The sequence below is a fragment of the Catharus ustulatus genome, chromosome 10, assembly GCF_009819885.2.
Source record: "Catharus ustulatus isolate bCatUst1 chromosome 10, bCatUst1.pri.v2, whole genome shotgun sequence".
Classification (NCBI taxonomy): domain Eukaryota; kingdom Metazoa; phylum Chordata; class Aves; order Passeriformes; family Turdidae; genus Catharus; species Catharus ustulatus.
The window spans coordinates 17,948,923-17,976,742 of NC_046230.1; the positions used below are offsets into that span (position 1 = coordinate 17,948,923).

At 57.6% G+C, this 27,820-nt stretch overlaps 1 protein-coding gene across 2 annotated transcripts; it reads right to left on the reverse strand.

Moving 5' to 3' along the window:
* Positions 1 to 397: 397 nt before the first annotated feature.
* On the reverse strand, positions 398 to 27,820 carry EPHB3 (EPH receptor B3). 2 transcript variants are annotated; one of them, XM_033068777.1, is made up of 16 exons: positions 27,758 to 27,820; positions 14,424 to 14,488; positions 13,382 to 14,054; positions 6,291 to 6,446; positions 5,834 to 6,169; positions 4,896 to 5,020; positions 4,571 to 4,739; positions 4,371 to 4,476; positions 3,907 to 3,959; positions 3,619 to 3,741; positions 3,274 to 3,521; positions 2,813 to 3,028; positions 2,574 to 2,723; positions 2,288 to 2,481; positions 1,969 to 2,124; positions 398 to 1,661 (listed from the first exon to the last, which is right to left on the reverse strand). In XM_033068777.1, the coding sequence occupies exons 2-16, from the start codon at positions 14,478 to 14,480 to the stop codon at positions 1,553 to 1,555; spliced, it is 2,871 nt and encodes a 956-aa protein (XP_032924668.1). In that variant the 5' UTR covers positions 14,481 to 14,488; positions 27,758 to 27,820; the 3' UTR covers positions 398 to 1,552. The 2 variants fall into 2 exon arrangements, with proteins under 2 accessions (XP_032924668.1, XP_032924667.1); XM_033068776.1 differs by having other exon boundaries at positions 3,907 to 4,004.

Genomic DNA, 27,820 nt, shown 5'->3' on the forward strand with positions numbered 1-27,820 from the left:
ATTGGATGAGCAGTGCACACGGCTGTTCCCTGCTTGGCTTTCACTCACTGTTTAGTTCCCACAGTTCCAGCTTGACTTGAGGAGGGTAGGGGGGGAAAAATGCTGAGTATCTCTAGTACACTGCAGTTTCCTGACTGGCTCTGGCCTGAGACTCAGAGCCTTCACACTACATGGAGTGAGCTGCATCTCCCAGCACCACAGGCTTGGTACAGCATCACTGCCTGGTCCCTGTCGGACGACCTGAAAACATGACAGCAAGAGAAGGGGAGAGCAGAAAGGGGCACACAGCCAGCTTGGGGTTGGCCAGGAGGAGGAGAAGGATGACCCTGGTGGGCAGCGAAGCTGCAGGCAGCCGGGCCCATCCAATGAGAGCGCGATCGAGCAAAGGAAACTCGGGTAAAATTCTTATTGCCTTTATTCTGCCCATTGCCTCCCACAGTCCTGCGGCCAGCACACACCCACGCACGCATGCACACACTCACGCACACTCAGGCACGCTGGGAGTCTCTCCCTCGGCTCGGAGGAACCGGGCTGCAGTGAATCCTCAGGGAAAGGTGAGTGAGTCTTTTGGCAGCAATCACAGCGTGTGTCAGGAGCGGGCAGCCGCGCCGGCGGCACCTGCTCCTTCTGCATAAAAGAGGAGGCTGGGGGAGCCGCGGCCCCCGGCGCAGCCCCCGCCCCAGCCCCGCTCTCCGGCCCCTCGGGGGAGCGCGGCTGCCGTCGGTCCGGGGGCGGAGGGTCCCTGTGCAAACGTGCTGATGGCCTCGCTCTGCAGTCCAGAGCCGGCCAGGAGAACCAAGAGGGTAAGAGATGAGGAGCCGGGCACCTGGTCCCCCTCCCTCCCCTTTCTGCTCCCTCTTATCTTTTTTTAATATATCTCTTTTTTTTTTAATTTTTTTTTTTTTTTGCCTAACTCCCTGCATAGTAAATCAGGTTTGGGTTCTGGCGTGCAAAGCCAAGAAAGGGAGCAAAGCCTTCCCTTCGGACACGTTCCAGTGCAGGCCCTTAGGCCCAGGGCTTGCCAGGGCTGGAGGAGAGGAGTGATTGTCTGGGGCTGGTGGCCCCAGCCCTGTCGCTGGCTCGGCCTCCCCCAGCTGCTTCCATGTGGGGAACAGAGTTAGGGAAGGTTTTGGACGTGTCTGACGGACTCAGCGGACGGGTCAACAGTCTGTGGCCTCGGGGAGGTGAGGGAAGTGTAGGACTGGGGGGAAAACAGGGTGAAAAGAAATCCAAGAAGCAGAACAACTCTTCAAACCGATGAGCACCAAGACAGGGTGGGAAGTGGGATGTGCCATCTCTGTCCCATAATCCATCTTCAATATGAAGACGTGTTGCTGCCTCGCCATTCCAGGACACGGGACGAAAAGCTGGGCTCCCTCTCAGCATGAGTGCCTTCGATCCAGGGAAGGGTGTCCCGTCCCATCCCGTCCCAGGCGACCGTCCGAGGCAGAGGAGCGCCATGTGGAGGGGAAAACAGGAAGCTGGGCTGCACCGCAAACTGAACCTTTTTGGCAGGTTCCCTTGGTCCGTTCCAATGCAGAGTCCCCTGTGGTCAAACCTGCACTGGGAGTGTCTGGTTCATCTGCAGCCTCATGTCCTGAATGCTGCTCAGGATCTTCTTCTGGTGCCCTGCTAGCGTCACCCCTATCCTCAGCAGGTCCCTACAAGAAAAAGGTGAAGACTCAGCCCTCAGCCACCAGAAACATCAACATGTGGCCCTGCCCCAGTGGGGCAAGGGACCTATCCATTGTTACAGCCCTCTGCCAAGCTCCAGTCCTCCCTCTAAGACCAGAGGGGACTGGATGCTGAATCCTAAACCTGAACTCCCCTGGGATCGCATGCTGAATCTCAGTCCTTAATTCATCCCACCACGTGCCCAGGTGGAAGTGGCTGTCAGCTAGGCAAGGGCCAGTGTGCAGCAGCCCCAGTCCCAGCCTTCTCCCTCCTCCCCTCCAAGCAGGGACTTACTCCGCAGTCATCTGTGCCACCAGGTCAAAGGAGGCAAACCCAGCATTGACAAAGTTCTCCTTGTACCGTCCCATTTTGATGGCATCCAGCCAGTCTCCCACGGTGGTGAAGGTGGTGTAATCTGGGACAGTGCGGTCCAGGAGCGGTTGGGAGATGCTAAAGGGCAAGAGAACCACAGGTCACAGGCAGCAGGGGATGGAGAGGTGCAGTGAAGCAAGGGACGTTTCTTATCCCCACCCTCCCACAGCTCTGTTCCCAGCCCCTCCAGTGTTCCTTGCAAGTGGGGTAAGTGCTGGCTAGAAACAAGAATGTCACTGACCCAGACTGGACGCTGGCGATGACCTTCAGGCTGGCAGCATTGCGGATGAGCTTGTCCAGCGTGTTGACAATCTGTGCAAATTTGGGCCTCAGGTTGCGGTCTCGCACCCAGCAGTCCAGCATCAGCTGGTGCAGGGCAGTGGGGCAGTCCATGGGGGGTGGCAGGCGGTAATCCTGCTCCACAGCATTGATCACCTGCAGAGAGAGGCAAAGGCAGGCTGTGAGCCACTTGATCTCCCATAGGCAGCCTACAGCTCCCAGTTCCCTGCTCTCCAGATAGCACTTACATCCTGGTTGGACATGTCCCAGTAAGGTCTCTCCCCATAGGACATCACTTCCCACATGACGATGCCATAGCTCCACACGTCGCTGGCTGAAGTGAATTTGCGGTAGGCGATGGCCTCAGGAGCTGTCCATCTGATTGGGATCTTGCCCCCCTGCACGGATACACAGCTCCATGATTTAGTGCACACCTGCGGTGTCTCCCCCCTCTCCCAGATCAGTGCATCCCTCGAGTGTCCCATACCAGGGAGCTGGTGTAGGTGGGGTCAGCTGGGTCATCCTCCAGAAAGCGAGAGAGCCCGAAGTCAGACACTTTGCAGACCAAGTTGCTGTTGACCAGAATGTTGCGGGCAGCCAGATCCCGATGCACGTAGTTCATCTCCGAAAGGTACTTCATGCCAGCAGCGATGCCTCGCATCATTCCCACCAGCTGGATGACTGTGAACTGCCCATCATTCAGCTGCCAGAGGAGAGATCAGAGGGGTTTGCAACACCCTGAACAGATTGAGGAAGGATCCTAATGTGCTATCATCATCACCTTCCTCCTCCCTAAAGCCACTGCTCTTCTCCCAGTCATGATGTCTGGGAACAACTTAACCCTGGGGACACCAGCATGACAATGTAGAGTCATGGAGAAGAGCTCAGAGCTGCTGGCCCCCACGCACTGAAGCTCCCAGTGCAGAGCAGGAGGGGATGGATGCTCACCCGGAGGAAGGAGTCAAGTGCACAGTTCTCCATGAATTCCGTGATGATCATGACAGGGCGGCTCTTGGTCACCACTCCCTCCAAGTGGATGATGTTGGGGTGGTCAAACTGGCCCATGATGCTGGCCTCGCTCAGGAAGTCCCGCCGCTGCCGCTCTGTGTAGCCCACCTTCAGTGTCTTGATGGCCACAAAGATCTCGCGGCGGCCAGGTAGCTTCAGGCGCCCACGGCACACCTCACCAAACTCCCCTGTAGTGGAAGGAGAGAGGGGAGCAGCATGGTAAGCCACAGGACAGGGTGAGAGGCAGCAGTCTTGGCACCTGCTGGGCCCAGCCCCAGGACTTGCCTGCTCCAATGACCTCCTCAATTTTCACACAGGAGATGTCAATCTCTTTGGCGAATTCCCGGACAGCTTCGTTAGGGTCCTCATAGGTGAAGGGGTCAATGTACACCTTCATCCCAGGGGTAACTGCAAGGGCAGAAGTTATCACCAGGAGGGATGCAGCAAGGGTGACATATGCCAAGCCACTTGGCTGGCTGTCAGCCCACCCCTTGTTAGCAAAGGTGCCCCTTTGCATGGGACAGGAATTGGGAGAGGGCAGGCAGAGTCCATTTGCTGGGCTCTCACACTCACCATACTGCTGTAGCTTCTCTGTGTACTCAGGGTCGGTGTTGTTGCGCTGCTTCCTGCCCAAAGGAGACGAGAGGAGGTGTTCAGTAACCATCCCTTTCCTGATGGGGCAAAGACATTCACTGCCAACTTCCAAATCCCAGCAGAGACAGCCTATGCCAGAGAGCCTTCCCTCTGGCAGCCTGTATGCAGAGCCATCCCTCCACCCAAGGTGCAATGGGAGGAGATGGCCTAGTTGTGCTGCATGCATGGCAGGAGCCTGGGCAGAGCCCAATTCATGCTGACGAAGCAGAGGCACAATCCTCCCACAGGACCTCTGCTCTGGGACCCATGCGTGGCCAGTCCAGTCCTTCACTCTGTGACTGGAGTTGCCAGAGCTCTGCCCACAGGTGAGGGGGAAAGCTCTATGGCAGACATGAGCAACCCCCAAACCCAGTTTGGAACCCTCTTCTCTGAAAAGCCAGTACCTGAAGCAGACGATAGCAATCACCACCACCACGATGACGAACACCAGCCCTGCAGTGGCTGAACCCACGATCAGAGGCAGCTCCTGGAAAGTCTTGCTGGTGGAACCTGATGGAAGGACAGGCAGGAATCAAAGTCAAGCTGGGAAAGGAGCATGCATGGGAGGGCTGGGGGATGGAGGCAGCCCAGTGCTGGTACCTACCACCCTCTGCAGTTGTCTGAAACTCCGTGGGGAGGCTGTAGCGGCCGTATCCCGCCACAGTGCGTGCCCGGACCTGCACCATGTACCGAGCATTGGCCTTCAGCCCGTCCAGCCGCACCGAGTTCTTCTGGCTGGTGACTGTGTTGGCTATGCCATCATTCTGGCCTTGCTGTAGGGGAGATGTGGGTATCACCTCTGTGAAACCACCCTCCATTTGCTAGCTCCCATATACCCCAGGTACCATGGTCTGCAGGGCCCCCCTATGCCATGGTGCCGATGGCCAACTAGAAGGGCTGGAGGAGGGAACAGGCTGTTCCTGCTTTACCTTTTCTGAGTACTTGATCTCATAGTCCAGAATGATGCCGTTGGGTCTCTCTGGGGGAGTCCATGACAGCGTCATGCTGTTCCCGGTGCTGCTGTGCAGGTGCATCGTTGGCACGGCAGATGGGGCTGGGAAGGAGGGCAGGGAAGGAATGAGCCACCTGCATCAGGCTTCCTCCTCCACCATCCCACACAGTGTAGGGGATGCTCTGCCTGCAACCTGCTTGGGTAATCTTGGTGGAAAGGCGTGGAAAAGCTTTGAGACTGGCCTCCCCCAAGTCTCCATAAGGAGGTGTGATCTCAACACCAAGGGGAGCCTCAGAAATAGCACTGAGGTCATGCTTCACCCCATGCCTAGCTGCAAACTGGTCTGGGGAAGAGCCCTGCCAGCCCAAACTGGGGCTCCCTCCCCTCCTCCACTCGTGAGGACCTCTGTGCTCCACCCCAGCAGCAAGACCCGTGAAATCAGATCAGTGCGCAGTGGCTGGAGATTACCAGTGCGCAGTGGCTGGAGATTACCAGCACGCTGGAGCAGGGCCAGAGCGGGAGGAAGGAGGGAATGGCAGAGCACTTGGCTGCCTGCAAAGGCTTGGGCTGGTGCTGAGCCTTCCCAAGCACACAGGAGAGAAATCTCATTTCCTTCCTCCTCCTCCTCTCACAGCAGGCACAGCATCTCTGGGGTAGGTCTATGAGATCCAGAGCTCTCTGGAGCATCTGCCAGCCCTAGTCTTCTCCACTTGCATGCATTCTGATCTCATCTCCTCTAGGGATATGCTTTAAACAGAGAGGACAGTTTTCCCAGGGGATTAGATGCAGGCCCAGAGATCCAGTTAGGCAGCACCACAAAGGACTGCTGCCTCCCAGGCTGTCAGACAGAAATCTCTGCTCCACTCCGCTCTGTGGAGGAAGTAACAGCCCCTGCTCCCTGGTGTCTCCACTGACCTGCCTGGTTGGTGGTGATGTTGACAGAGGCAAAATGGGGAGGGTCGGGACTCTTGTTGGAGATGCCGTTCACGGCCTGGATCTCGAAGGTGTACTGGGTGTGGGCCATCAGGTTGCTGATGTAGATGCGTCGCTCGGTGAGGCCGAGCTGGCGCGGCACGAACTCCACGTTGTCGTCGCAGCGGGTGCACAGGCGCCGCTCCACGCTGCACTTCTTGCAGATGACGTTGTAGAGCAGGTCATCCCGCCCGCCCGTGTCCTGCGGCTCGCTCCACTCCAGCACCAGCGACGTCTCGTTCACGTTGGAGATGACATTGCGGGGCGCTGAGGGGACACCTGCAGTGAAATGTGAGGGACAGGGGTGGTGTGTGTTCATGTCACAGCTCCATCCCAGACACAGACCCCATCACCTCCACAGCTTCCCTTGCCTCCCCTCCTCGCCCAGAGCAGGACTCACTGGTGCAGGCGCTGTCTGCGGGGTCTGTGTCTGCCCGGAAAAAGCCGTTTCGACAAGTGCAGACCATTGCTGCTCCAGAGGTGGTCCGGCTATTGGGAGGGCAGGGAGAGCAGGGACCTTCCCCCTGCTTAGACTTGAAGGTTCCTGGGCCGCATGCTGGAGGAAAGAAAAACAGACCTGAGTTATAAAGTGACCCCAGAAAACATTCACTGCTTCCACCATAGCTGGGTAGACCATCCCTTGCTGCCCTGGCAAATCTTTGATGAACTGGTCACCACCAGCAGTACGGGGGAACAGGGCAGGTCCATCCAGGAGCTCCATTCCTCAGTTTTGTTTTTTCACTGCCCTTCCCAAGGGTCATACCATGGTCCCTTCCATGGAGGAAGACCATGTTGTTTCCAGGCCTGGCAACCTTCACAGTGCCAGGTCCATGCTGTGGGGAAATAAGGCTGGGAAGGAAAGAACTCCTCAGCCCTGTCTGCAGCAGCCCCTGCAAGGGGCCTCCACCATCCAAAATCAGCCACTCAGCCTCAAACCTTCCGCCTCAGGCTCTTGAGCCACTTCTCAGTCCCGGGGCGGTGGCACCTCACGAGGCCGGCTCAAGTGGAGTTCTGAGCGAGATGAAAACATTCCTGCAGGTCCTTGGCTGAAGAGCTGCTTCAGCATCACTGCCACCTCCCTCCTCCGCTTCCGATCAGGGTCCTTCAAGGAGCCACAAGTCCTGGGATACGGCCCGATTGGCACCACGAGGTGTTTATTTGTAATGAGGGGCACGTGAAAGGATTAACAACACTTGAGCCGAGGAGCAGAGTGGCCTCAGGAACCTGACCCACACCTCAAAATAGCCCAATTCATCACACTGCTGCCCAAGGAAGTGGATTGTGTCCTCTGTGTTTGCAGCTGGATAAGGTGAGAGACCCACAGGCGCTGGTTCTGCTTCGGCATCACGCTGCTTGCCACAGCCAGGGCAGCATCAGCACCGAGGGCCCGAAGGAGGGCACGTCCTCCTCGCTCCACCACGTTAGGGAGGCTCCGAGGGCAAGCAACCCTCCCACCTCCCACGCCTGTCACACATCATCCTGAAAACAGGAGGAGGTTTCCTGGTGCTTCACCAGGCTGTGCCAAGTGGAAGTTTCCTGCTATGAGGCATCTCCTGACACCCTGTGTGGAAGTTTTCCGGCTGTTTGCAGCCCCACATGGGGTGTGGAGGGCTGTGAGTCACACGCTGCTGCGCCGGCCCCGCAGGGACCCGCACACAGCTCCAGGTGCTGTCCTGGGTCCCTGGCTTGTCCAGGCACCAGGCAGCAACAACCCCAAGAGAGAAGTCCCACTCCAGCACAGTGCTGGTGGCCAGGGGGATGTGAGAGCAGCAGAGACAACTGCCTGCTCTCCAGCCCCTCTGCCTGGATGGGTGTCAGGAGCTGCTTCCTGCTCCCAGGGTGCAAACCTTCCGGCAATGAGACTCTTCTTTGGTCAAAACAGGACCAACTACATGGCTCAACTGACTCCAGCTCCTTGACCTGAGTTCACCCAGCCTCTGGGCCTTCCCTTTGGAAATGAAAGCTTTGCCCATCCCAACTGTGCAGGCTGGAAGGCAAAGGAGTACACAGATCTGCTCCTTGGCAAGCAGTGGGAAGGCAGCAGGTTCAGGGCTTCTGTCTCCCCAGCCTGGGACAATCAAGCCACCAGAAAATGTGTCTTTATATGAACAGTAGAGGCCCAGAGGTCACAGAGCAGCTTTGGCATAGGCAGACCCACCCCAGCTGGAGTCCGAGGCGGTTCAAACTGGGTGGATGCAGATTCACACATAAGGAACCAGATTGTTCAGGAATGAGAGATGACTGAAACCTCTTGGACAGGAATGCTCTGGGCTCAGAAAGCTGCCAAACATGCTTTGGTTATGGAGAGGAGCCCAGATCCATCAGGGACAAAACCCCCTGAACAGGCTTGTTGGGAAGAGTGAAGCCAGGGCAAGCAGGGCTTGTGTGAAGTGACAGCCCAAGCATGGCATGGCAGCCAAGGACAGCCAGGTGCTTGCAAAGGATGCAGGAGGGATGAAGGCACTTGGTCTCCAGCACATGAAGTGCCAGCTGGTGCCCAGTGGGTTACAGGCACGGAGGTGATTGTGGCCTCCCAGGCATAGGAGGAAGGGACAGGCAGAGCTGTCCTTCAGCAATTGCCTGCCACCCCTAAGCAGTGCCCAGTGCAGGCACAAGGGATGAAGGCTTTTTCTTTGCATCCTCATGCCACCCTGGCAGGAAGAGGCTGAGCCATGAACCAGCCCTGTTAAGGAGGGGAAGAGCAGCAGAGGGACTGAGGCCCAGATGCACTCCAGTGTTTAAGTTTCCAACTCTGCTTAATAAATCAGAGCATAAAGACCTCAGTGGCAGCGTGACAGCTCTCAGCCGCCACATTTGAAGGCAGTAACCGAGCTGAAAGCTGATCCCAGGTCCCTGGTGGATAAGCCGCTGTGTCATCTCTTCTCTGCAAGAAACTGCCTGTACAACAACCACTGTCTTGGCCGGCACGCTGCGGAACGAGCCTGGGAGCTGTGGAGTGGGAACGTGACTCCATCCAGCCGGAGCTGGGAAGCCAGGCTCCCTTCTCCCTACCGAGAGCTTTGCATAAGCACTTTTCCTGCTGAAGTGTCCTCAAATAAAATAACAACTCTGAACCTCTGCACACAGATCACATCTCCTGGTGCTGTGCTGCGGCCACCTCTGGGGAGAACATGACAGTCAGTGACAGCCACAGGATAACAGGTCAGGGAACCGAAGCAGAGCTCCCCGGTCTGAAGAGGAGCTGCTGTTTTGATGGCAGGGAGAGGCAGTCTGGCCTGACAGCAGAGATCAGCCACAGAGGGGATTTGTGTGGGGTGTGGGAGGGAGGAGGACAGTAACAGAGCCCTGCTGTAAAGCTGCCCCTGCACCCCCTATGGGGCATCCATCACACACCCGGCGTGGCAAACCCGGCCATCCGGCTGCTGCTGGCAGCCCCTCCAGGATTTTCATCAGCCGCCCACCTCCAGGGCCTGATCCTGTCTCAAAGAGCTGCAGCACAGAGCTGGGGGAAGAGGAGGGTACTATTCCCACATACAATCCCCGCCCTGGTGAAAAAAGTTCAAGGAAGGGAGCTGAAAAAAACACCGAAATAAAACCCTTCTGGCAGCAGCAGAGAGCAGTGACTCATCCCGTAGGCAGCCTCCATTATTGCATGGGATGCAGGGAAGCAGCAATGAACCATGCATGCATCCCCAAAACTTTGGGGTCCCCTTCCCTGGGGAAGACAGCTGTGACACACTGAGAAAAACCAGCCCAAAACGACCATGTTTCATGTTTGACTGCTTCCTACTCACACTACAATATTCCAGCATCCTTCCAGCTATTTCTCTCCCTGTAGGACTGAGGCAGGATGCCTCGCCTGAGCCTAGATAAATTAAACTGATCATATCCCTTTGCCCATCAACCCTGTAATTTCTTTAGAGGCAGCAGTCAGGTTTGTTCGGGACGATCTGTGCTTTATGAACCTGCACAGCTCGCTCCCTTCTCGCTGTTGTAAGTGGCTACAGATGGAGCAGAGCTGCGGAAGCAACAGCCTGGCTACAGCTGAGGCGGTAACTCTGTTTTTAAGTCTCTCTTAAAAGGCAGTTATCTAAAAAAAAAAGGAAAATAATCACCCTTTGGGTGAAAATATTTCACACTAGTGCAGTCCAAAAGTGAATGGAATAAATCTGAAGGGAGAGAAGGGGAACAGCCCTTGGAGGCTGGAAGTGGCATCCAAGGAACAGGCGAGAAAACAATTTTTGTCATTTTTTTTAAGAAAAGGAAAAAAAATTCAATAAGCAAAGCTGCCTCTTGAGCCACAGCGGGTCACAGGCAGGACGGCAGGGGCAGATTTCCTCGACTGTGTTACAAGTAACCCATTGTGGAGCTGCCTGGCTGTAAACCGGCAGCTCTCCCTGCCTTCCCTGCTGTTGCCTTTGATCTGGAATCCCGGGCAATTAATCCAGGCAGTTTCACTTCCTGGGTTTCATGCAGCAAGCCCATGTTGCAATGCAAAGCTGCAAACAGTTGGCAAGTGCAATGCTTGCTTGGCAATTTTTTTTATTTAATTCAGGGTGATGTTTTCATTAGTCACTGATTGCAAGGGAAATTTATTTTTGCAAAAATTCTGATTTTGGCCCCAGCCTGACCTGCACTCACCTACTGATTGTGCCCAAATGTTCAGTGCCTGATGCCACGAGAAAACAAACATCAAAAAGACTAGAAATGGGTCTCAGGAAGGTGTGGTGTCATGCTGGACGCTGTCACCTCCAGTGCTCCTATGGTTTGGGTACCACACAGGCTCAGCTGCCCTCCCAAGCGGGGTGCAGGCTCTGGGGGCACTGTGGTTCTCCTCCAGGGCTCCCCCCTGAGCAGAGGGGACATGCAAGGAGGGGGCTCACTGCTCACCCTGGCACAGCAGCCCTTCTGTCTTTGTATGAAGCCAGCAACACAAGGGGTGCAAATCCAAACAAATCCATCATGGAGCACATGCCCAGGAGCATTTTTGGGGAGTCCCTTGACATCAAATCCCCTGAACTGTTTGGGTGCCTCTTAACCAAAAGGAGAAGGGATGGGGCTGGGGGAAATGCTAAACCCCAGGGGCTGCCTGGGGTGTGAATGCAGTGAACCCCAGCCCATGAGAGGCATGTGGGAGCCTTTGCTCCCCTCCCTGGCCAGCAGCTCCTCCTTGTCCTCCAAGAGCTGCCTCTGCAGCTCTGCGTGGCAGGGAGTGTGTGGGAAGCAGCACAACCCCCAGAAGGGCCGTGTGCTAATTAAATAAAGATAATGAGGCTGAGAATGAGATGCCAAATCAATGCTGTGGCAACTCAGGAGTAGGGCGCCAGGTACCAGCCTGGCGTATCGTCTTACAAAGCATGCCAAAGAAAGTGTCTTCAGTCAGGCAGGATGAGCCCTCTGCTCCCGAGGGACCGGGATACAAGCTGCATTGTAACAGGTCTGAATGCGAGCTCTAATCTTGGCTCTGGATGGAGATAAAGAGGAGGAGGAGGAGGTCTTCAAAGGCCACTGAAAGTCTGGGAAAAGGGGGAGATTTACAACAGGGCTTATCCCATCTAAGCAGTAACTGGGTATTGTTATTTATTAAAATGCCATCTGGCACTCTGGAGCGCTGCTCACCCGCACGGTGAAGCCCCTGCAGGCTCCCTGGGGCGGGAGTGATGAAACCCCAGCGCTGGGGGGCTGCATCCACGCTGCTTCCCATGACATGGGCTCGGACACTTCTGAGTGGTGCTGGACTGTGGAAATGGGATAAGGGAACATCCAGCCCAGAAGAGAAAAGGAGCTGCAGCTCCGGCTTCTCCCAGCCCTTCTTCAGCTGTTTCCACTTAAAACACACGATCATATGGCGGAAAATCTGATCCTACAAGCGCAGCGCAACTTTCCCAGAGAAACGTGAGGACACCGCCGCTTCTGCCCAGCAAGAAGGCAGGCTGCTGGATGGAGACGTGCCCATGGCCCAGCGTGGCTTCCCTGCCTGCTGCAGCAGAAGCTGGGACTTGGTGGGAAATCAAAGGCACTGGAAAAGCTGCCACATGGGGGTCTGTCCAGATTGGGGACGTGGAGCTGGGACCTTGCCCCAGGCTCCTGAACCTACTCTGGGGAGCTCTGTCCTGCCTTGGGATGCTCCCTCTCTGCACAGCCTCAGCACTGGCTGGAAACTGTGTCACCTTGTGCCCAAACCCCACTCTCTGCTGGGAAAGAGCCAACATCATGCATGTCTAAGATCTCCCAGTCCAAGCAAGAAGGAAAGCAGCTCCCCAGGAGCATGGACCTCAGTGCAGTTCAAAGTGCAGATAAATGCCTGGCACTGGTGTCCATCTGCTCAAGAAGAGCCACATTGGCTGCTCACAAGACTGATGCAGGGGGCTGTGGCACTGAAGTCAGGACTGTGCTGGCACTGATGGTGCTGCAGGCTCTGGATCCTCGGCAGAGCCCAGGCCCTGTGGAGACCGACCTCTCCCTAACTAGGCACAGCAGCAGGCTGTCAGCTATGTTGCTCCCAAAGCCAACAGGGAGGCCAGCCTGGCCCAAGCCCCACGTCACAGGTCATCCCAAATCACATGGCCCCTGCCAAGAGCAAAGGGCCGGCGCCAAGCATCCCGTCATCGGTGAGCACAAGGCATCCAGTGCTGGGGGCCCAGCCAGCATCCCACTCCCTGTACAATGCCTGCAGCCAAGGGGAACGGCAACCTTTCTGCCCTAAACCCCAGCCACCCCAGGGCAGGGTTCTGCCTGCCAGAGACAGCTCCCAAGAAAAAAAATCACTCCAAGGGAGTGCAACATTCTTCCAGACAGATTTTTCCTTATCAATGCATCCAAAATGGGGTTAAACAGCAACACCAAAGCTATCGTGGGAGAGCATGGCAACTGCAGGACCCACACAGAGCTATCCCGCTGCTAGGGTGGCTCTCCATCCCCAACATCTCCAGCACGATACGTTTCCTTCCCTTCCAGCAATAACAAGGAGCTTCAGATCCCCTGCCTTCGTGCTGGTTCCTACCATCCCTGCTGCAAGCTTTCAGCACTGGCAGGGGGAGCATGCATCAGCATGGCTTCTCCCACAGCGGAGCCCTGCTCACCACCAGGGCTTCTGAGTGCCTCCGCACAAGCAGCGTGAAATCACACTTGCCAAGAACAATCACTCGCCCCAGCCACGAGCACTGCAGGAGGGAGAGAGGGAAGATGCTGGATACAGCAGCAGCGATGAGAGAGAGCTTTTGGTAATGCTCAAAGGCTTAAACGTGCTGGATCCCTGCTGAGGACCATGCCTTGAGCTGCAGCTCTGTGCAAGGCGATGCATCCCACACAGGGTAGCACTGGTGGCTGCTCACCCCCGTGTCCCAGCAGACACTGCACGAAGGTTTTAAGGCTTCGGAGTCAAGCTGCACACCAGTTCTCTGAGATAGCACCCTGCTCACTCATCAGGGAAAGGCCTTCAAAACCAGACCGAGCCCAGCACAAAACCACCTCTGTCACATCACCGCACCCATGGGGACAAAAGCCACGATCGCTCTGCCATGCACGTACCTTGGCACTGGGTATCCTTCATGGTGGGCTCATATCCAGCAGCACATGTACACGCTCCCACGGGCACCATCCACTCGCCGTCGCCGTTGCAGTACAGCTTCAGGGGCACAGACACCTCCACTGCATTGGGGATGCAGGTGCCTGGTGCGATGACCAGGGAAGTGGGCTCGGCCCCCGTTAAAGTCTCGGGGAAGATAGCAAAGCCAGCAATGGTGTTGGAGCATTTCTTGTAGAAAGCCCGGACGGAGATGAGGGACATGCACGCTCCCAGGTCTTGGAAGGCAAGGTAAAAACCATTCTTGGAGAGAGGGCCAAAGCTGCGCACCTTGGTGTTCACGCGGCCAGACTCCAGCTTGGAGAAGCTCTCATCTGGGGCAATTGTATCCACTTTGATATAGGGGTTCTCCATCCAGAAAGGGCTGTTTGCAGAGGCAGAATCCGTATCTGACTCATAGTAGAAGAGGTTGAAGGTCTCTTTGCAGGAGCCAGGGATGTTGGGGATGCTGTTGCAGTCCCGCACAGTGAACTTCAGCTCCACATAGACACGCTGGACATCCTGGCGCTGGATGAATTTGGTACGAAGCCAGTTGTTCTGGTTGGCCTCCCGTACGTTGCAGACCTGGTACGTGCGGATAGGGTTCATGGCCTCGTCATAACCACTGACTTCTTCCCACTGTGATTGAGAGGGAAAGGGTTAGATCCCCAGCCAGGGACATCAGTGCCATGGACACATTGTGAATGGCACAGGGTGGAGGGAACAGGCAACAGTCAACAGGGAAGAGCAGCAGCTGCACCTCCACCCGTCACAACCCTCCTGGTCATCAAGGTGACTAAGAGCAACCCAGGCCAGGGACCACGGCACTCCCACTCCGCTGGCATGGAGTCAAGAGGAGATGGTTTCATGAGGCGAGGATATGCACAGGAGGGAAGGAGAAAGATGCAGCCAGCTTCACAAAGGCACTGGTGAACAATCATGATTCCCATGGGGCCAGGGCCAGCTCTGCTCTTTGGAGGTCAGGACCAAGGCTGGTTCTAAACTTACCCCTGTCTCTGGATGAGTTGTCCATGCCAACTCAGAGGTCACCCACTTCGTGTCCATCAGGGTCTCTGGAGAAAAGCAAGGAGAGAAATAAGTAATTGGAGATGAAGGCCAAGATTAGAGGGGGAAAAAAACCAGGAGGAGTGGGGGAGAGGAGAGCTGAGCCTGACATTTCTGTGGAAAACAGCAACTTGGGGGGTGAGACATGGTGGGAGGAGGGGGGGAGCGGCGCAGACAGACTCCAGATTTCTCTTCTCCTGTCAAGAGAACAGGAAGAGCGAGGCGTCCCCGGAGAGCTGTGCTGGAGCAGGCAAGCAGCAGGACGAGGAGCTGGCCAGGTGGCAAGAGGGAGATGGGGACAGGCTGCCATTCCCAGCCACTAGCACAGCCAAATGTGCCCCCCAGGCAGTGCAGGGGGTGCCAAAGGAGGAAGACCGGGCGCCCCTGTCCGCACCCTCCCCCTCTGCTTTGGCAGGGTGAGTATTTACTGTGGCTGGGGTTGAAAGGGCCTGTTCCCATGACAGGGTGGTGCGGGCCAGGCAGGTTTATCCAGAGGAGGAGGGACTGGCAGGCTGCTCTCCCAGAGACGCCCCACATCACTCATTTTACAAGAGGGGAGAAGAATTTGACCGTCTGGCCAACATTCCTGGAGCAGACTACAAGACAAACCACCCCGGCAGCATTCCCCAAACAGCCCCAGCCCCAGCCTTGGGGGAGCGAGACGCTTGTCTGGGAAGAGCTGCAATTGCAGGCAGCTGTCGCTAATCCCAGGCAGAGCCGCGTGGCTCCGCGCAAGCACCACGCGCAAAAACCAGGAGTGAAACACAAGGATGGGAGCACACTGACGTGCTCAGGGGCCAATGGCCCCTCTCTGAGCTGCTGGCCCTGTGAGCCCTGCTCCAGGTTTGGCCCTTAGGCTGTTTGGAGGAGAGCAGGCACCCCAGCACCCTGGGGTCCTCTGGACCTTCTTCTGCCTTAGGGGGATTTGGTGGAAGAGGGGTGCAAATGCCTGGAGACCCTGGTGTGCTCAGGGGGTCTCTGCTACCTGCACCCAGCAGGACCCAGGCCCAGCGCAAAAACACCTCGCTGATGGGGGCATCCCCCTCCCCGGCCACAGGTATGGCCCAATCCCAAACCCCATGCAGCTCCCCAAAGGCTGCCCATCCATGCATCCACTTGTCAGCCCACCCAGGCTCGAGATGAAGGGCAGGGAGCCAGCCTCTCCTAGTCCCAGCAGCGTGCTGGGAACTGCTCACTCTCACTGGCTGGGGCACAAGGATGTGCCAGGGCAGCTCAGCTGTGCATCATGGCTCAGCCTCACAGCAAGAGGCAATTTCAGCCTCTTTCCTTCCACCCCAGGAAAACCCCAGGCTGACCCAGCCAGGGAGGAAGTGTGGAGGAGGAAGGAAGCATTCACGCATCGCAGGGTTTCGGATGAAGCCCGACTGGAGGTAAACGCCTTCTTCCCGTGTCCTTCCCTGGGGAGACCTGCCAGCAGCTCCCAGGCCACCATCCACAGGCAGGCTGGGAGCACAGGCTGTGGGTGCCACCACGGCACAGATAAACAGGCACGTTTGGGGACACGTGGGCTATCTGACCTGCCTTGTGGCTTGCCAGGTTCCCAGCTGGGCCAGCGAGCCTGCTTCTCACCCAGGCTGTTAACCCAGAGCAAACACAAACACAGTCCCATTGTGGGCCGGTGGCACTAGCAGTGGACATGGCACTGGGGACAAAGGGAGGAAAACACCTCGTGGTGCCAGCTCCCCATTAGGAGAGGTGCCAAGGGGCAGCATCTACAACAGACACCAGGGCAGAGATGGCTCCTGGGAAGTGGTTATTTGCTGTTTCTCAATACAAACTAGGGGCATCTGACAAAAACAGAAGGAGAGAAGGAAGAAGCCCTCTATCAAGCAGGTAATGCAAGAGGGGAGGGACACAGGATGGGCACTGTGCACCCATAAGATAGCCTTTACCCAGTCCCATGGCACTACCTGCCCAGCAAGCCGCCATCTCTCCCATCCCATTTCCCACACCATCAGTTACTGAGCCCCAGCAGGATCCCAAGCCCGGCTCTGCATGGCCACAAGACCACTGGAGACGCTGCTGCACTTCCCAGACCCCTGCACGGGGTGGTTGCCAGGGCGGGTGGGCAGTGCCAGATGATGGGGGTGCAGGTTCCAGAAGGGGGCTGCCCACACCTCTGCGAGGGACAGGCCCTGTGCTGGCTGCCCTAATAAGGGCACAGTGGTGCTGCGAGGGCCCAGACACGCTGTGCTGGCGGTGAGCAGAGCCAAGCGTGTGCTCAGCACTCACAGTGCAGAGCTGCCAACTCCCGGTGCAGATACTCTGTGCAGGTCCAGTGCAGGGCCCTGCTGCTGGCATGGCCAACTGGGGGCTGTTTCTGCAGGAGGAGCGGGGAAGGGATGCCTTGCATTCTCAGGGCTGGGGCTGCTGATGGATGAGCGGCTGTGGCGGTGAGTCAGGCTGGGGAGATGGGGATCTGGGTGGCAGGGTGTGCCCGCAAATAGAGCGACACAAGGATGCTGTGGCAAGCCACAGCATAGCTTGGACTGACCAGACCATGGTAGGTGTTTGCTTCTCAAACCTGTCCAGAGTATGTGGGAATTCTCCTGCACAGCAGCAGGCCCCGTGTAGGAAGCCCTTGTCATGGCAGTTGTTCCCTCCAGCAGCGTCCTTCCCCTCAAGTGTTGGCCGCGGGCAGAACCTCAGCTTGGACAAGACGCTCGCTGCCTGCATCCTAATTTGGCAGCATCTGCCATCTGACCAGCAGAGAAGGGAAAAAACTGACAGAGCCAAGCTGGCTGCTGGTGTGAGAGCGACGTAAACCACACAGAGTGCGGAGAGGGAATAATAATAATAAAAAAAACAACACTCTCTGCTCAGCTAAAGGAAACAGGCTGAGCAGAGAGGGCAGAGGGGGTTTCCTGCAGCCACGGGAGTGACCCAGGTGGGGTCAGTGGAACCTCCCAGACCCCTGAAGCCTGCCATTGTGAAGGTCATGAGTGGAAGGTCCTGTGGGCTTCTATGCTGTGTGGTCCAGGGGCTGGTGGCACATGCTGAACTGAGTACCAGAAACTGCTCTCAGCCCTTAAAGGTGCCACAGAGCTTTCACCGTGGTCCGGCCCTGAACCTGGTCCTCTTTCCCAAAACTACTGGGGCACACCAAGCAATGGCCCCCCATGAAAGGGCATGTGAGAGTGTCCTGGACTGGGGAGCCCAAGCACTGGGCACAAGTGTCCAGCATCAAGCAGCTGCTCTCTCCCTGTGGCCCATGGTGCCAGAGGGGGGTTGAGAGGTGTCACCGGTGATTTCCCAGCGCGGTTCAGGTTTGCAGGTGCTGTGGAGGGACGTGAACGGCGTCAGGGCTGGCTGAACAGTGACTCAAAGCCACTTCAATCCCGCACACCACAGCAAGAGCCTGGTCCCATTAGTCAACGGGAAATTGGCTCCCAATTTCGCCAGCTTGGGGAAGTCACCCTAAGGCTTGCTTTATCACTGTCTGCAGTGCTGGGAGTTGTCCTCTCCTTACCTTCAGCTGGGTAAAAGCAAGGGATGGAGCAGGAGCCTTGCTATGCTCAGCAAGTGCAGCTGGCCAGGGTTGACTCCACATAGAAGCAGGAGTTCCATAGCAGAGTGGGATCTCAGGACAGGAAAAGATTCTTACTCCTTGGACAGGGCTGTGAGCATCATTTTGGCTGCCTCCTCCCTGCCCTGAGTCTCTCCTCCCAAGCATATCCTGAGCTGCAAAGACGAGTGGTCCCCTACCAGCAGCCCTCCCATCACCTCCACAGAGTCCCCAGCAGTTCACTAGGTGTTTGAAGCCCTGGCAAGGACCCATCTGGAGCTGGAGCCGGGACCTCTTTCTCCCGGTGCTGAGGCTCAGGAATGCAGCACGCATGGTCTGAGGCCAGCGAAAACGTTTGAACTCCCCCCTTAAGAGGCCCAGAGAGCCCGTCTCGCGCTGTTGAGCGGCAGACGCGCGCGGCAGCGATGGCTGAGCCAGAAAAGGGGGGGAAATATCAAAATTCTTTCAAGATGAAGCCACTGGGGAAGACTCAATCGTCTCCACCAATAAGCTCCACTTTGAACATTCTCTCCTTTGAATATGTGGACTGATGGCTTTTATCAGGATACACTGGCAATATAGGATGCCAGCTCTAAGGCCCGATGAGAAGACAGCTCAGGCAAGTCCAAAGCATCCTGGAAGAAGGCAAGGGAGAAAAGTTAGTAAAGACACCCACGCAGCCCTGCTGCAAACAGAGGAACCTGTTCTGCAACGTGCCCATGCTCTCTGTGAGCTACACACACCATGGCACCCTGTCTGCAGGAGCTCAGCATGGAGCAAGTGGCCCGGACCGGCTGTATGTGGCCACTTGACCCATGCTGAGCTCCTGCAGACACATAAATGGTTGGGCCATTTGCCCCAGGACATGGCTTGACTTCTACCACAGTGGTGCCAGATGCCTCTTCCCCACACCACCATGCTTTTCGCCTCTGGAAGGAAAGCTAGCTTGTTCAGAGATGCATTTTTAATCTTGGAGACTGCCTGCTAGTCAAAAAGCCACCAAAAGGGGCATCTCTGCATATTTTAATTTCCCTCTCAGTTTTGAAGATAATTACACCAGGAGTGAGTGGCCTTGCGTGCTCCCCATTCAAGCACCTATCGGTACAATTAATCCCAGCACTGTTCTGAGCAGCGGCACAAAGGGCCTTTGGTGTAAGGTCCTTTATCTGGGAACAAAGAGCTGCCTGTGGGAGAGAACCTGAGGTTGCACTTTTCCCGCTGACAAGCGTTCCATACACAAAAGCTGAGCCACAGGAGCGCCCTGTGAGCGCGTCAGGTCTGGGAGACCCCGCAACACATTTTCTTGAAGCATGCGGCTCACCCAGATCCCTCCTCCTCCAGGAGGGTTCTTCCTCTGACCCCAGCTAAACCCTGTAGCCATCCTCCTCCCAGGCAGGGGATGTCCCTGCTCCAAGGCCAGGGGACTCTCCACATGCTGCCTGCATTAAGGAAGCTCTCCCGTCCTGCTCAGCCCATGTGCTCCATGGATGGAGCCCACCACAGACAGCAGCTCTGGAGCACAGGAGGTGGCGTACTGGGAGGTTTCGGCACTTGGCAGCCCCTTGTGCCAGAGCTGCACTGCAGGGAGGAGAGGCTCTTGCTGATGCAGTCAAGAGCCAGGAGAGCAGGGAAGAAGGCTGCAGCCAGCGTGGGAGGCATCAGGCAGGGAACCAGCAGGCACCCTTGGTGGTCAGGGGCTACCCACGGTGAAGGTGCCAGGCATGGTGTTTGGAGACTGGGGAAGAATCTGGCAGGCACTGTCTGCTAGTTCTCTCTGCAGAGACGGGGCTGGCAGCACTGCCAGCACGCTTCGCAACTCACATGCCCTCATCCTCCCTCAGGAATCCCATCTCCTCCAGGGACCCCCTGCACATCTCTCTACCCCAGTGCCCAGCGCAAGGCCAGGGGGCTGTGCTGGTCCCACCCTCACCCTCCCCGACTGTCAGGCTGGGCAGGCCAGGCAGTGCGGTTCAGCCCAAGGGAAGGGCTGGAGCACTCCCTATCGCCGCCCACGCTGGGAACCTGTCCTTATGACGAGCAGGGCGCCTGCTGCTCCCCAGCGCCGAGGGGGGAGACGCCAGGCTGCCATGGGAGCCGGCCCCCCACCCATCCCTCTCCAGGGAGGCACAGGGGCTCTGACTGCCCATTCCCACTATGTCCACTTGTCCCTGGTCTGAGGCAAGCCAGGGACTTGTCAATGAACTGGGAACAAAAGGAAGAGAGGAAGGGAAGAAAGAAAAAAAAAGGGGCCTGTATCACAGCTGTGGCCCTTCATGCCAAGGGCGTTTGGCCCATCATCAAAGGGGATCGGATTTGCTGAGGCAAATGATGACACATCCACTTCAAGCGGGGCAGGTTCTGCCTGCTGCTGGAGGCGAGCCACCAGAGTGAAGAAGTACTGTGGGCACTTAATAATAGACTCATTATTTCTGCATTATGGCAGGGCCCAGAGGCCCCAACTGAGATTAAGGCCCCTCTGTGCACACAGGGCCCATGCACACACCAAGACAGGCAGTCCCTGCCCAGAGAGTCCGGCCAGGGGTGGGCAGCACTGCTTGTCCTGGCATCCTTCACCACTGCCAATTCCAGCCCTGCCAGCACCATGGTAAGCTCACAGCAGGGCCCAAAACTCCAATTCCAATGATGCTCCAAGGATGCATCCTTCATTTTCCAATCCCACACCTCCACTGGGGTATTAACCTCAAGCCAGAAGACAGTCCCACGGCTCTGAGCCACTGGCCTGCATTTCTCTCACAGTCCTCCCCATCCACTCCCAGTGTCCTGCACTGCAATGGCCAGATCCAGATTCCAGATGACTGGGAGCTGCCCGGCACATGGGGTGGAGGGGGACAGGAATGCTACCTCCATCCAGCCCTGCCCTGTCGCCAACCCACCATCCGCTAACTGGCTGAAGAGGGTTTTCCGGCCACGTGCTCCTCACCAGGAGCTGTTTCCTGATGGCTGCGAGACAGACTGAAGCATGTGAGAGGGGACAGGTGCCAGCTCTGCAAAAGGCAGATCAAGTGGCAGCGGCTGGGATGCAGGGAGGGATGAGTGCTCCTTTCCGCCTGGTCACGCAGTGGATCAAGGCGGGAAGGGCAGATTTCTGCTGTTTTATGAGCAGGGCCATGCCAAGCTGGGCTCCAGCACCCGCCTGCATCACACTGTGTGCACCCCCTTCTAAAGAACAGCACTTGGAGCCTCGGACTTTTGCAGGACAGCAGCTTCCACCCTCCAGCTGCATGCCAAGGACACATGCAGCCCGCTGCCCAAAGCCTGCCAGGTCCCACTGCCAGGCCCTGGTCCTGCAGAAAGGCAGGGAGAGGACAGGAGCCAGCTGCCTGAGCGCAGCCCTGCACTGCAATTACAGTTCTATTAATACCACGGGGATTTCGGATGTCAGAGCCCAGTGTGCTACGCCAGGGTCAGCCTGGCCAAGGAAGAGCTGCCATCCCTGCCCACGTAGTGGATGTGCCCCGGTACTTGCTACTTCAGCTTGTCCAGGGGGAAAAGATGCTTTTGCTGTGCCAGGCTGTGTACAAAAGGGAATGGACAGATCCCACAGACAGCCTCTCATCCTTGCCGGCTGCCAGACTGCCCACTTGGGACAGGAATGTCCCTGCCTGGCCCAGGGGAAGGGGCTGCCCGCTGCAGCTCTCTGCCATACGGACAATGTGACCAGCCGTGCCAGGCAGGCAGGAGTTCTAACGCCAGCAGGCAGGACAGATTTATAGGTCGCCGTCCCCAGCAGGAATGGCCATGCCGCCGTCCTCTGCTGCCACAGAAATAACTCATCTGATCAGGAGATGCCAGACCTGTTCGAGCCACAAATGCCATTGACTAGGACATAGGCAGCAAACTGGCCTGCATGGACACCCTTGTTTCCAGGACTATAATGGTGACACTCCTGCCACCTCTCTCTGTGACCCCACTGCCCTGTGGCCATAGTTTCATGGAGCAGGTGTCCCCATGGGGCCACCAAGCTGAGTTGGGCTGGTGCAGGTAGATGAAGAGCCCCAAAGTCCCCAGGGGAAGGAAGAAAAGGCGGTCGGTACTGCAGACCTGCCTCCGCAGGGCAACTGTTTGCATCAGGCTGAGATCCAAAAGGCCCCTCTCCCCCTCCAGCTCCTTTTTTTTCCAGGTTGTACTTTTGGAAAGTGCCCAGAGAAGGAGTAATGATATTTAAAAGAAAAAAAATCCCCCACCCCTTCCCCAAAAAAGGTTACTCGGTGCACATCCAAAGGCTCGCCCCACAGACGGGTAGCTTGGCTGCCAAGCTCCATCCCATCCCGGCAGCGCAGAGTGGGAGTTTCTGCCAAGATCTCCCTCCTCTCTACTGCCTGGGGCAGTTACCCAAATCTCCGCGCTGCTCTCTGCTCACTTCCTCAGCTCTCCGAGAGCACCAAGCCCATCTGGAACTGCTTAAACCCAAATATTGCCCCCCCCTCCCTCCTCCACCTCCCCCACCCCCAAAGTCAGATTCTTCCAAAGTTAAAACAAGCACAGAGTCAGGAGGGGGTGCCGGGCCGGGCTGACTCGCTCCTTCATTTCGGTTTAATTTCTGGGGAACTAGAATAAATCTGTTCCTGGCGATCGTTCAAGCCCTGCACATTTTTCTCATTAATAAAAAAAGGCCTTGGATAGCACGCCGCGTGTGCGTGCCCCCCCTCCCTGCGGGGTCCCCCTGCGCCCCAGCCCTTGCTGGGCAGGCACTGAGTACCCAAGAGGTAGGTACACCAGGAGGACTGGGTGCAGGGACATGGGGACAGCAGTGTCCCTTTCCTGGGACAGGCATGGATTTCGGCAGCCCTGCGCAACAGACACACCTCACAAAGGAACAGGGAGGCTCAAATCCCCCTGCAGCTGCTGCTGGGCAGGAGAATCCTGGGGGAGGGCTCCCCTGGGAGGGGACATCCCTGCTGCCCTCCCCTGCAGCACCGCAGCCCCCGCAGGGCCCCCGGGGCATTCCTGGGGAGGGGGCCGAGAAACAGGTGTTTGTCAACAGCTCCTGCCACATGCGTGAGAAATGCCAGGCCCTGCAGCGCAGCAGGGCTTAGCAGTGGGCAAAAATAAAATAAAGAGAACCTTCCAGCAAAATCCTCCCCCTGTCCCAGCCCGGGACCCTCAGGCAGCACACGCTGGCACGTGCATGGAGCGCGGCCATGGGGCCGGTGCTCGGCCCTGCCGCTGCGCTCCTGCCTCCTCTCAAGATGGCTCCCGTTCCTCTTCAGCGGGGCGGCCATGCGAAGACAGCACTGGGCTCGCTACCTCCCGACTCAGAGACCACCGGCTGGAGGGCTGCGCTGTGCCGAGGGGAAAGCAGGAGCCAGGGGAGGGATGCAGCCCCTCTGGGAGTGGAGGCACTGTGGGAAATGGATGTGGCCCTGCGGAAAGGGGATGATGCCCCACTCTCAAGCTCAGCTCCATGACTCCTCTGTGGCCATGCTGAGGGTGGGTGATAATGGCAGGATGATGAGGCTTCTCCAGTAGTACCAAGCCTGTCCCTTCAAAGGCAGGATGCCCACCTGCTCTCCTTACAAAATGGCTCCCACTTGGAGCTCAGCTCTGCGAGGGAACGGCCCATTGCCCCACTGCCAGCACCGCCCAGCCGGAGCGCAGGGCTGGGTTTGGAGCAACAACAACAACAAAAATGCAATAAAAAAAACAAAACATGACTTCAAATGGGACGGTCCCAGGCGGGTGGGAGTGTCACTGCAACAGGCTGCCTGGCCTTCAAGATGGCAGCCCATCCCCTGGGGCACGGGGCTTTGCAAGGAGATTCCTGTCCATGCAGGGGCACCCCCATTCCCACCATCCCCCAAGCGCTTCATGAGAACATGCAGGACCCAGAAACAACAGCAGCTCATTATGGTTTCAACCACTGAGAAGCTTGTGGCGACGGCAACCACCAGCTCCACCGCAGCCTTTGGGTATAGTCCCCCTTTCCCAGGGTTCTCCTCTGGGGGAGGCTGACACCCACCCTGTGGTCTGCACCAGCTGGGAATGGGGATTCCGACCCCGGGGCCGCCCCAGCACCCTTCCCCCAGCGAGGCTCCCAGGCGGAGACGCTTAATCCCGACAAACCAGTTTGACTCAGCACAACAGGAACAGCTACAATTTTAAAAACATGCAAGTCTGTGATTCAGATTGCTGGGGCTGTTTTAATTAAACGCCAAGCTCCCCTGCTCCAGCGGCAGCAGCAAACGGCTCACGGAAAGAAAATGCAACAAACTGGTTTCCCCAAATATCTCTTGCAATAAGTCATCATAACAAAACAAGGAGTTTCGGTTCATTCCTTAAAAACCAGAGGCCGCTATTCCCAATTGCAAGGGCTGGGCAGGCATGGCCTGGCAGCCACAGTCTTGCTGTACGCTGAGAGAGAAATGTGGGGCTGCAAATGGACCCTGGTGCTCCAAGTTCTCCCTCTCCACATGCTCTGCTTGACACAAAGGAGAGCCCTTCTCCTCCCCTCCTCGGGAGCACGGACAGGAAGGCTTCAAGCGCAGCTTTTACCGAGAAACGGGAGATTTAATGAATCCAGTGAGTGTTGCGGAGCCCCACGACCCACTTTCCCTCACAGCCCTACCCCAAGCATCCATAAAACAGCAGGGCCAACTTCACCCGTTGCCCCGCCAAGAAACATGCCATTTCTGTGAAAAGCAATTAAACAGAAAACAAATCTCTCTGCCAAGAAAATACCTGGCATTCTAGCACAGGGGTCAATTAAGCAGAGGTTTGCCAGTGTAGAGAGGAGTGTGGTCAATCTGTAACACTCAGCTGGGGTCTGGGAGGTGCCACTGGGCAGAGCCCAGATGAAGAAAATCCCCCCCTAGAAACCTTGCTGCGTTCACTAGAGCCCAAGTCTGCTCAGGACTATGTGAAGTAAACTACAGTGTTTCTGCATGGGAGTTCATGGGGAAGCACGTGGGAAACTCCAAGTTTATATGGAGTTCTGAATCCAGAGAGGCTGCTCAGGACAGTAACATCTTGGGAGAGTGGCTCCTAGGGAGAGCAGGTCCCAGTCCACCCACACCCCCAGGGCGACAGGCAGATCCAATCTGTGGCTGTCCGTGCTCCCTTGGGCCAGAGTGTTTTGAAGCCTGGGGTGTTTTTACCCCTGGATGGTCGTCAAGGGCCTGGAACGCAGCACACTCCCCATGCTGTTCCACCGCATCCACTCCCCACAGGGCCTCTGCTCCCACAGCCCCGCTGGGACAAACTTCTCTGCTCAAACCCCTGCACTGGAGAAAGGATCCGCTGTTGCCCCCGGATAGAGCATTCCTTCTGCAGCCAGCTCGGGGGACTGCTCAACCGGAGAAGAAAAACACATTGTGACTTCAAACAGACCCAGCGCACTTACAGGATCTGGAGAGAAACCATTTTCTCCTCGGCAGCACAAAGCCCTCACTGAGCTGCTGCCGAGCGCGGCTTTTCTCCTCCACCCCCGTGGGGCCTTGTAAAGAAACCCAACTCCCCACCATCCCCTTGGGAAAGGGGAGTGCCATGCAGCCCCAAAGCCCCCTGCGCTTCCAGCCTGGCAGCAGCCGTAAGCCAGCCCGTTGCACCTCGGAGGGGACGGTGAAGTGGCCGGGTCTGGGGACTGCTCGCTGCCGTTGTCTGCAGGACGTGCGTACAGATTTATGGCCATGCCAGATTTATGATCAGCACTAAAATATCCAAACAAACGTGCACATGAGATTTACAGTAACCTCTGGAACGCGCTAGTCCCCGTCAGGAAGCAGCGTTGAGCATGGACAGAAATGCCAAACGTAGCACTAAGAGCGGGAGCTCGCTGACCCTGATGCGAACAGCGGCTCCCCTAAGCTGGGCAAGGCAGAAGCGTCTCCAGGCCAGCTGCAACTTTCCCTCCAGCTCGAACAAGAACAAAGGGGAAAAAACAATCTAAAAAAAAAAAGCAAAAAAAAAAAAAAAGCAAAAAAAAGAAAAAAGAGAGAATCTCACGGGGAATCGAGGCCAGCCCGAAAACCGCTGGGCAGCTTCCAGCCAGTCCCGACATGGTCCTACTGGGCCGGCACCCAGCTGGGCCCTGACCTCTCAGACAGCATGTTCAGCCCCTGACCCCTCCACACATTCAGGAAGCTGAAAAAGCCCAGTGACTCCTCAGCACGGGCTGTTTATTTTCTCTCCATCCGACTCTTCGCACTGCTCCATCCCCGGATGGCAGTGGGGGAGAGGCTGGGGCTCCCTCTCTCCCCGGAGACTAGAGGGACTGTCCCCAGGGGATACACACCGGTGCTGCCAGCCCCCACACCAGCCATCCTTCCCAAGTTCCTAAACCGCTGATGGGAAGCAGGTTGCGAGGGGCTACCCGCAAGCGTGGGGCCCCGCCGGGCTCCCTGCCCACAACTTCATCCTCCGGCAGCTCTCCAGAAGGCAGGGATCCCCGGGCGGGTGCTCGGGAGCCTTCATCCCGCGAGGGCTGAGCGCCGGTGGCTTCTCCCTTCCCCTCCTGCCGCGGGGATCCCGCTTAGCCGGGAGCTCACGGACCCGGCAGGCCCACAGCTCTGATTTCTACAGCGTACAGAGAACGAGGGGTTTTAATTTTTTTTTCCTTTTAAAGAAAAAACAAACAAAATCGCACGGAGGGAGGATGAAAAAGAACGTGGACAACAAGAACCCCCTAAACTTTCTACAAAGCCCAAAGCTAGAGGAAAGACGTTCCCCAAGAACCGCAGCGGGGGAGGGCTCCTGCCCACGGCCACCCCCGGCGCCGCGGCCCGAATCTCGCATCGCGGGGCGACGGCAGCGGGAGCCCGAAGCACGACATCGCCTCCGAGCAGCCCCCGCCGCCCCCTCGCCGGGCAGGGGCATCCACAGCTCCGCTCCGACCGGGGGATCTCCCTTCCCTTCCATCCCTCCCTCCCCAGCCCCCTCCCGCCACTCCGGCAGCGGGTTCGGTTACCGGACACCGGAACGCCGCCGCCCCTGGCACTCCGGCTGGAGCCCCACACACTTTGTGCGGAGACAAAAACCCGTCCGGGCCCTCCTCTCCTCCTTCTCCCCCGTGCGACCCGTCTTGCCCGACCGGGAACCCCCGGTACCCCAGCGGGGCCAAAAGCCTCTTTCCTCGCTCAAAGCTGGGGGTGCAACGGCGCTGCCCCGCGGAGCTGGGTTCACTCTCCAAGGGGGAGAGAATTACTCCCCGTTCCATTCCCAACTCCATCGGAGCTCGAGGGTGCGTGAGCCGCGGAGCGCAGACCCGCTCGGGGGTAGATGCGGCACGCGTGGCCACTCGTCCCGGAGGTCCCACGCTGGAGCCTCGGGGGTTAAGGCAGCGGGCGCGGCGAGCCCTGCCGGGGAAGGGATGGAGCCGGACACGGCACACGGACACTCCTTCCGCGGCCCCACCAGTTTTGGCACGCCGCGAGCTTCCACTGAAAGAAATATTAATTTTCCAGCCCTCTCGGTCGTGGCGAAAAGCCTCGAAACGTGAACCGAGTATCCAAAGAGGCGCCGCTCCCTGCCAGCAGCCGCCGGCCGCGGATGCCGCGGCTCTGCCGCTCCGGGCTCGGTTCCACGGGGCGTTGACTCTGAAACCTACTGAGGGCGGCTAAGCGCTGCGAGCGGGGCTGCGGCGGCGAGCTCTCCGCCGGTACAACCGGGCATCCGCGGCACCACGACGAGTCGCGCTGAGCCACGGCGGGCCTGGGACATCCCGGAGGATGCGTGCACCCGTGCGCGGTCGCCCGGGCCCCGGTGCGGCGTACGGGCACGCCCGCCCGGTACTCACCCTCCAGAGCGCGGCGGCCACCGGGGAGCAGCAAGAGCAGCAGAAGGGGGAGCAGCGGCGGCG

Bases quoted from the DNA above. Each gene is read 5' to 3' on its own strand.
- EPHB3 (XM_033068776.1), bottom strand. From the start codon at position 14,480: ATGGACACGAAGTGGGTGACCTCTGAGTTGGCATGGACAACTCATCCA. The intron at 3,522-3,618 runs GCAAGTCCTGGG...CTTCCACTACAG, and splicing joins TGAGGAGGTCATTGGAGCAG to GGGAGTTTGGTGAGGTGTGC. The intron at 2,482-2,573 runs GTAAGTGCTATC...CTCTCTCTGCAG, and splicing joins GGGACATGTCCAACCAGGAT to GTGATCAATGCTGTGGAGCA.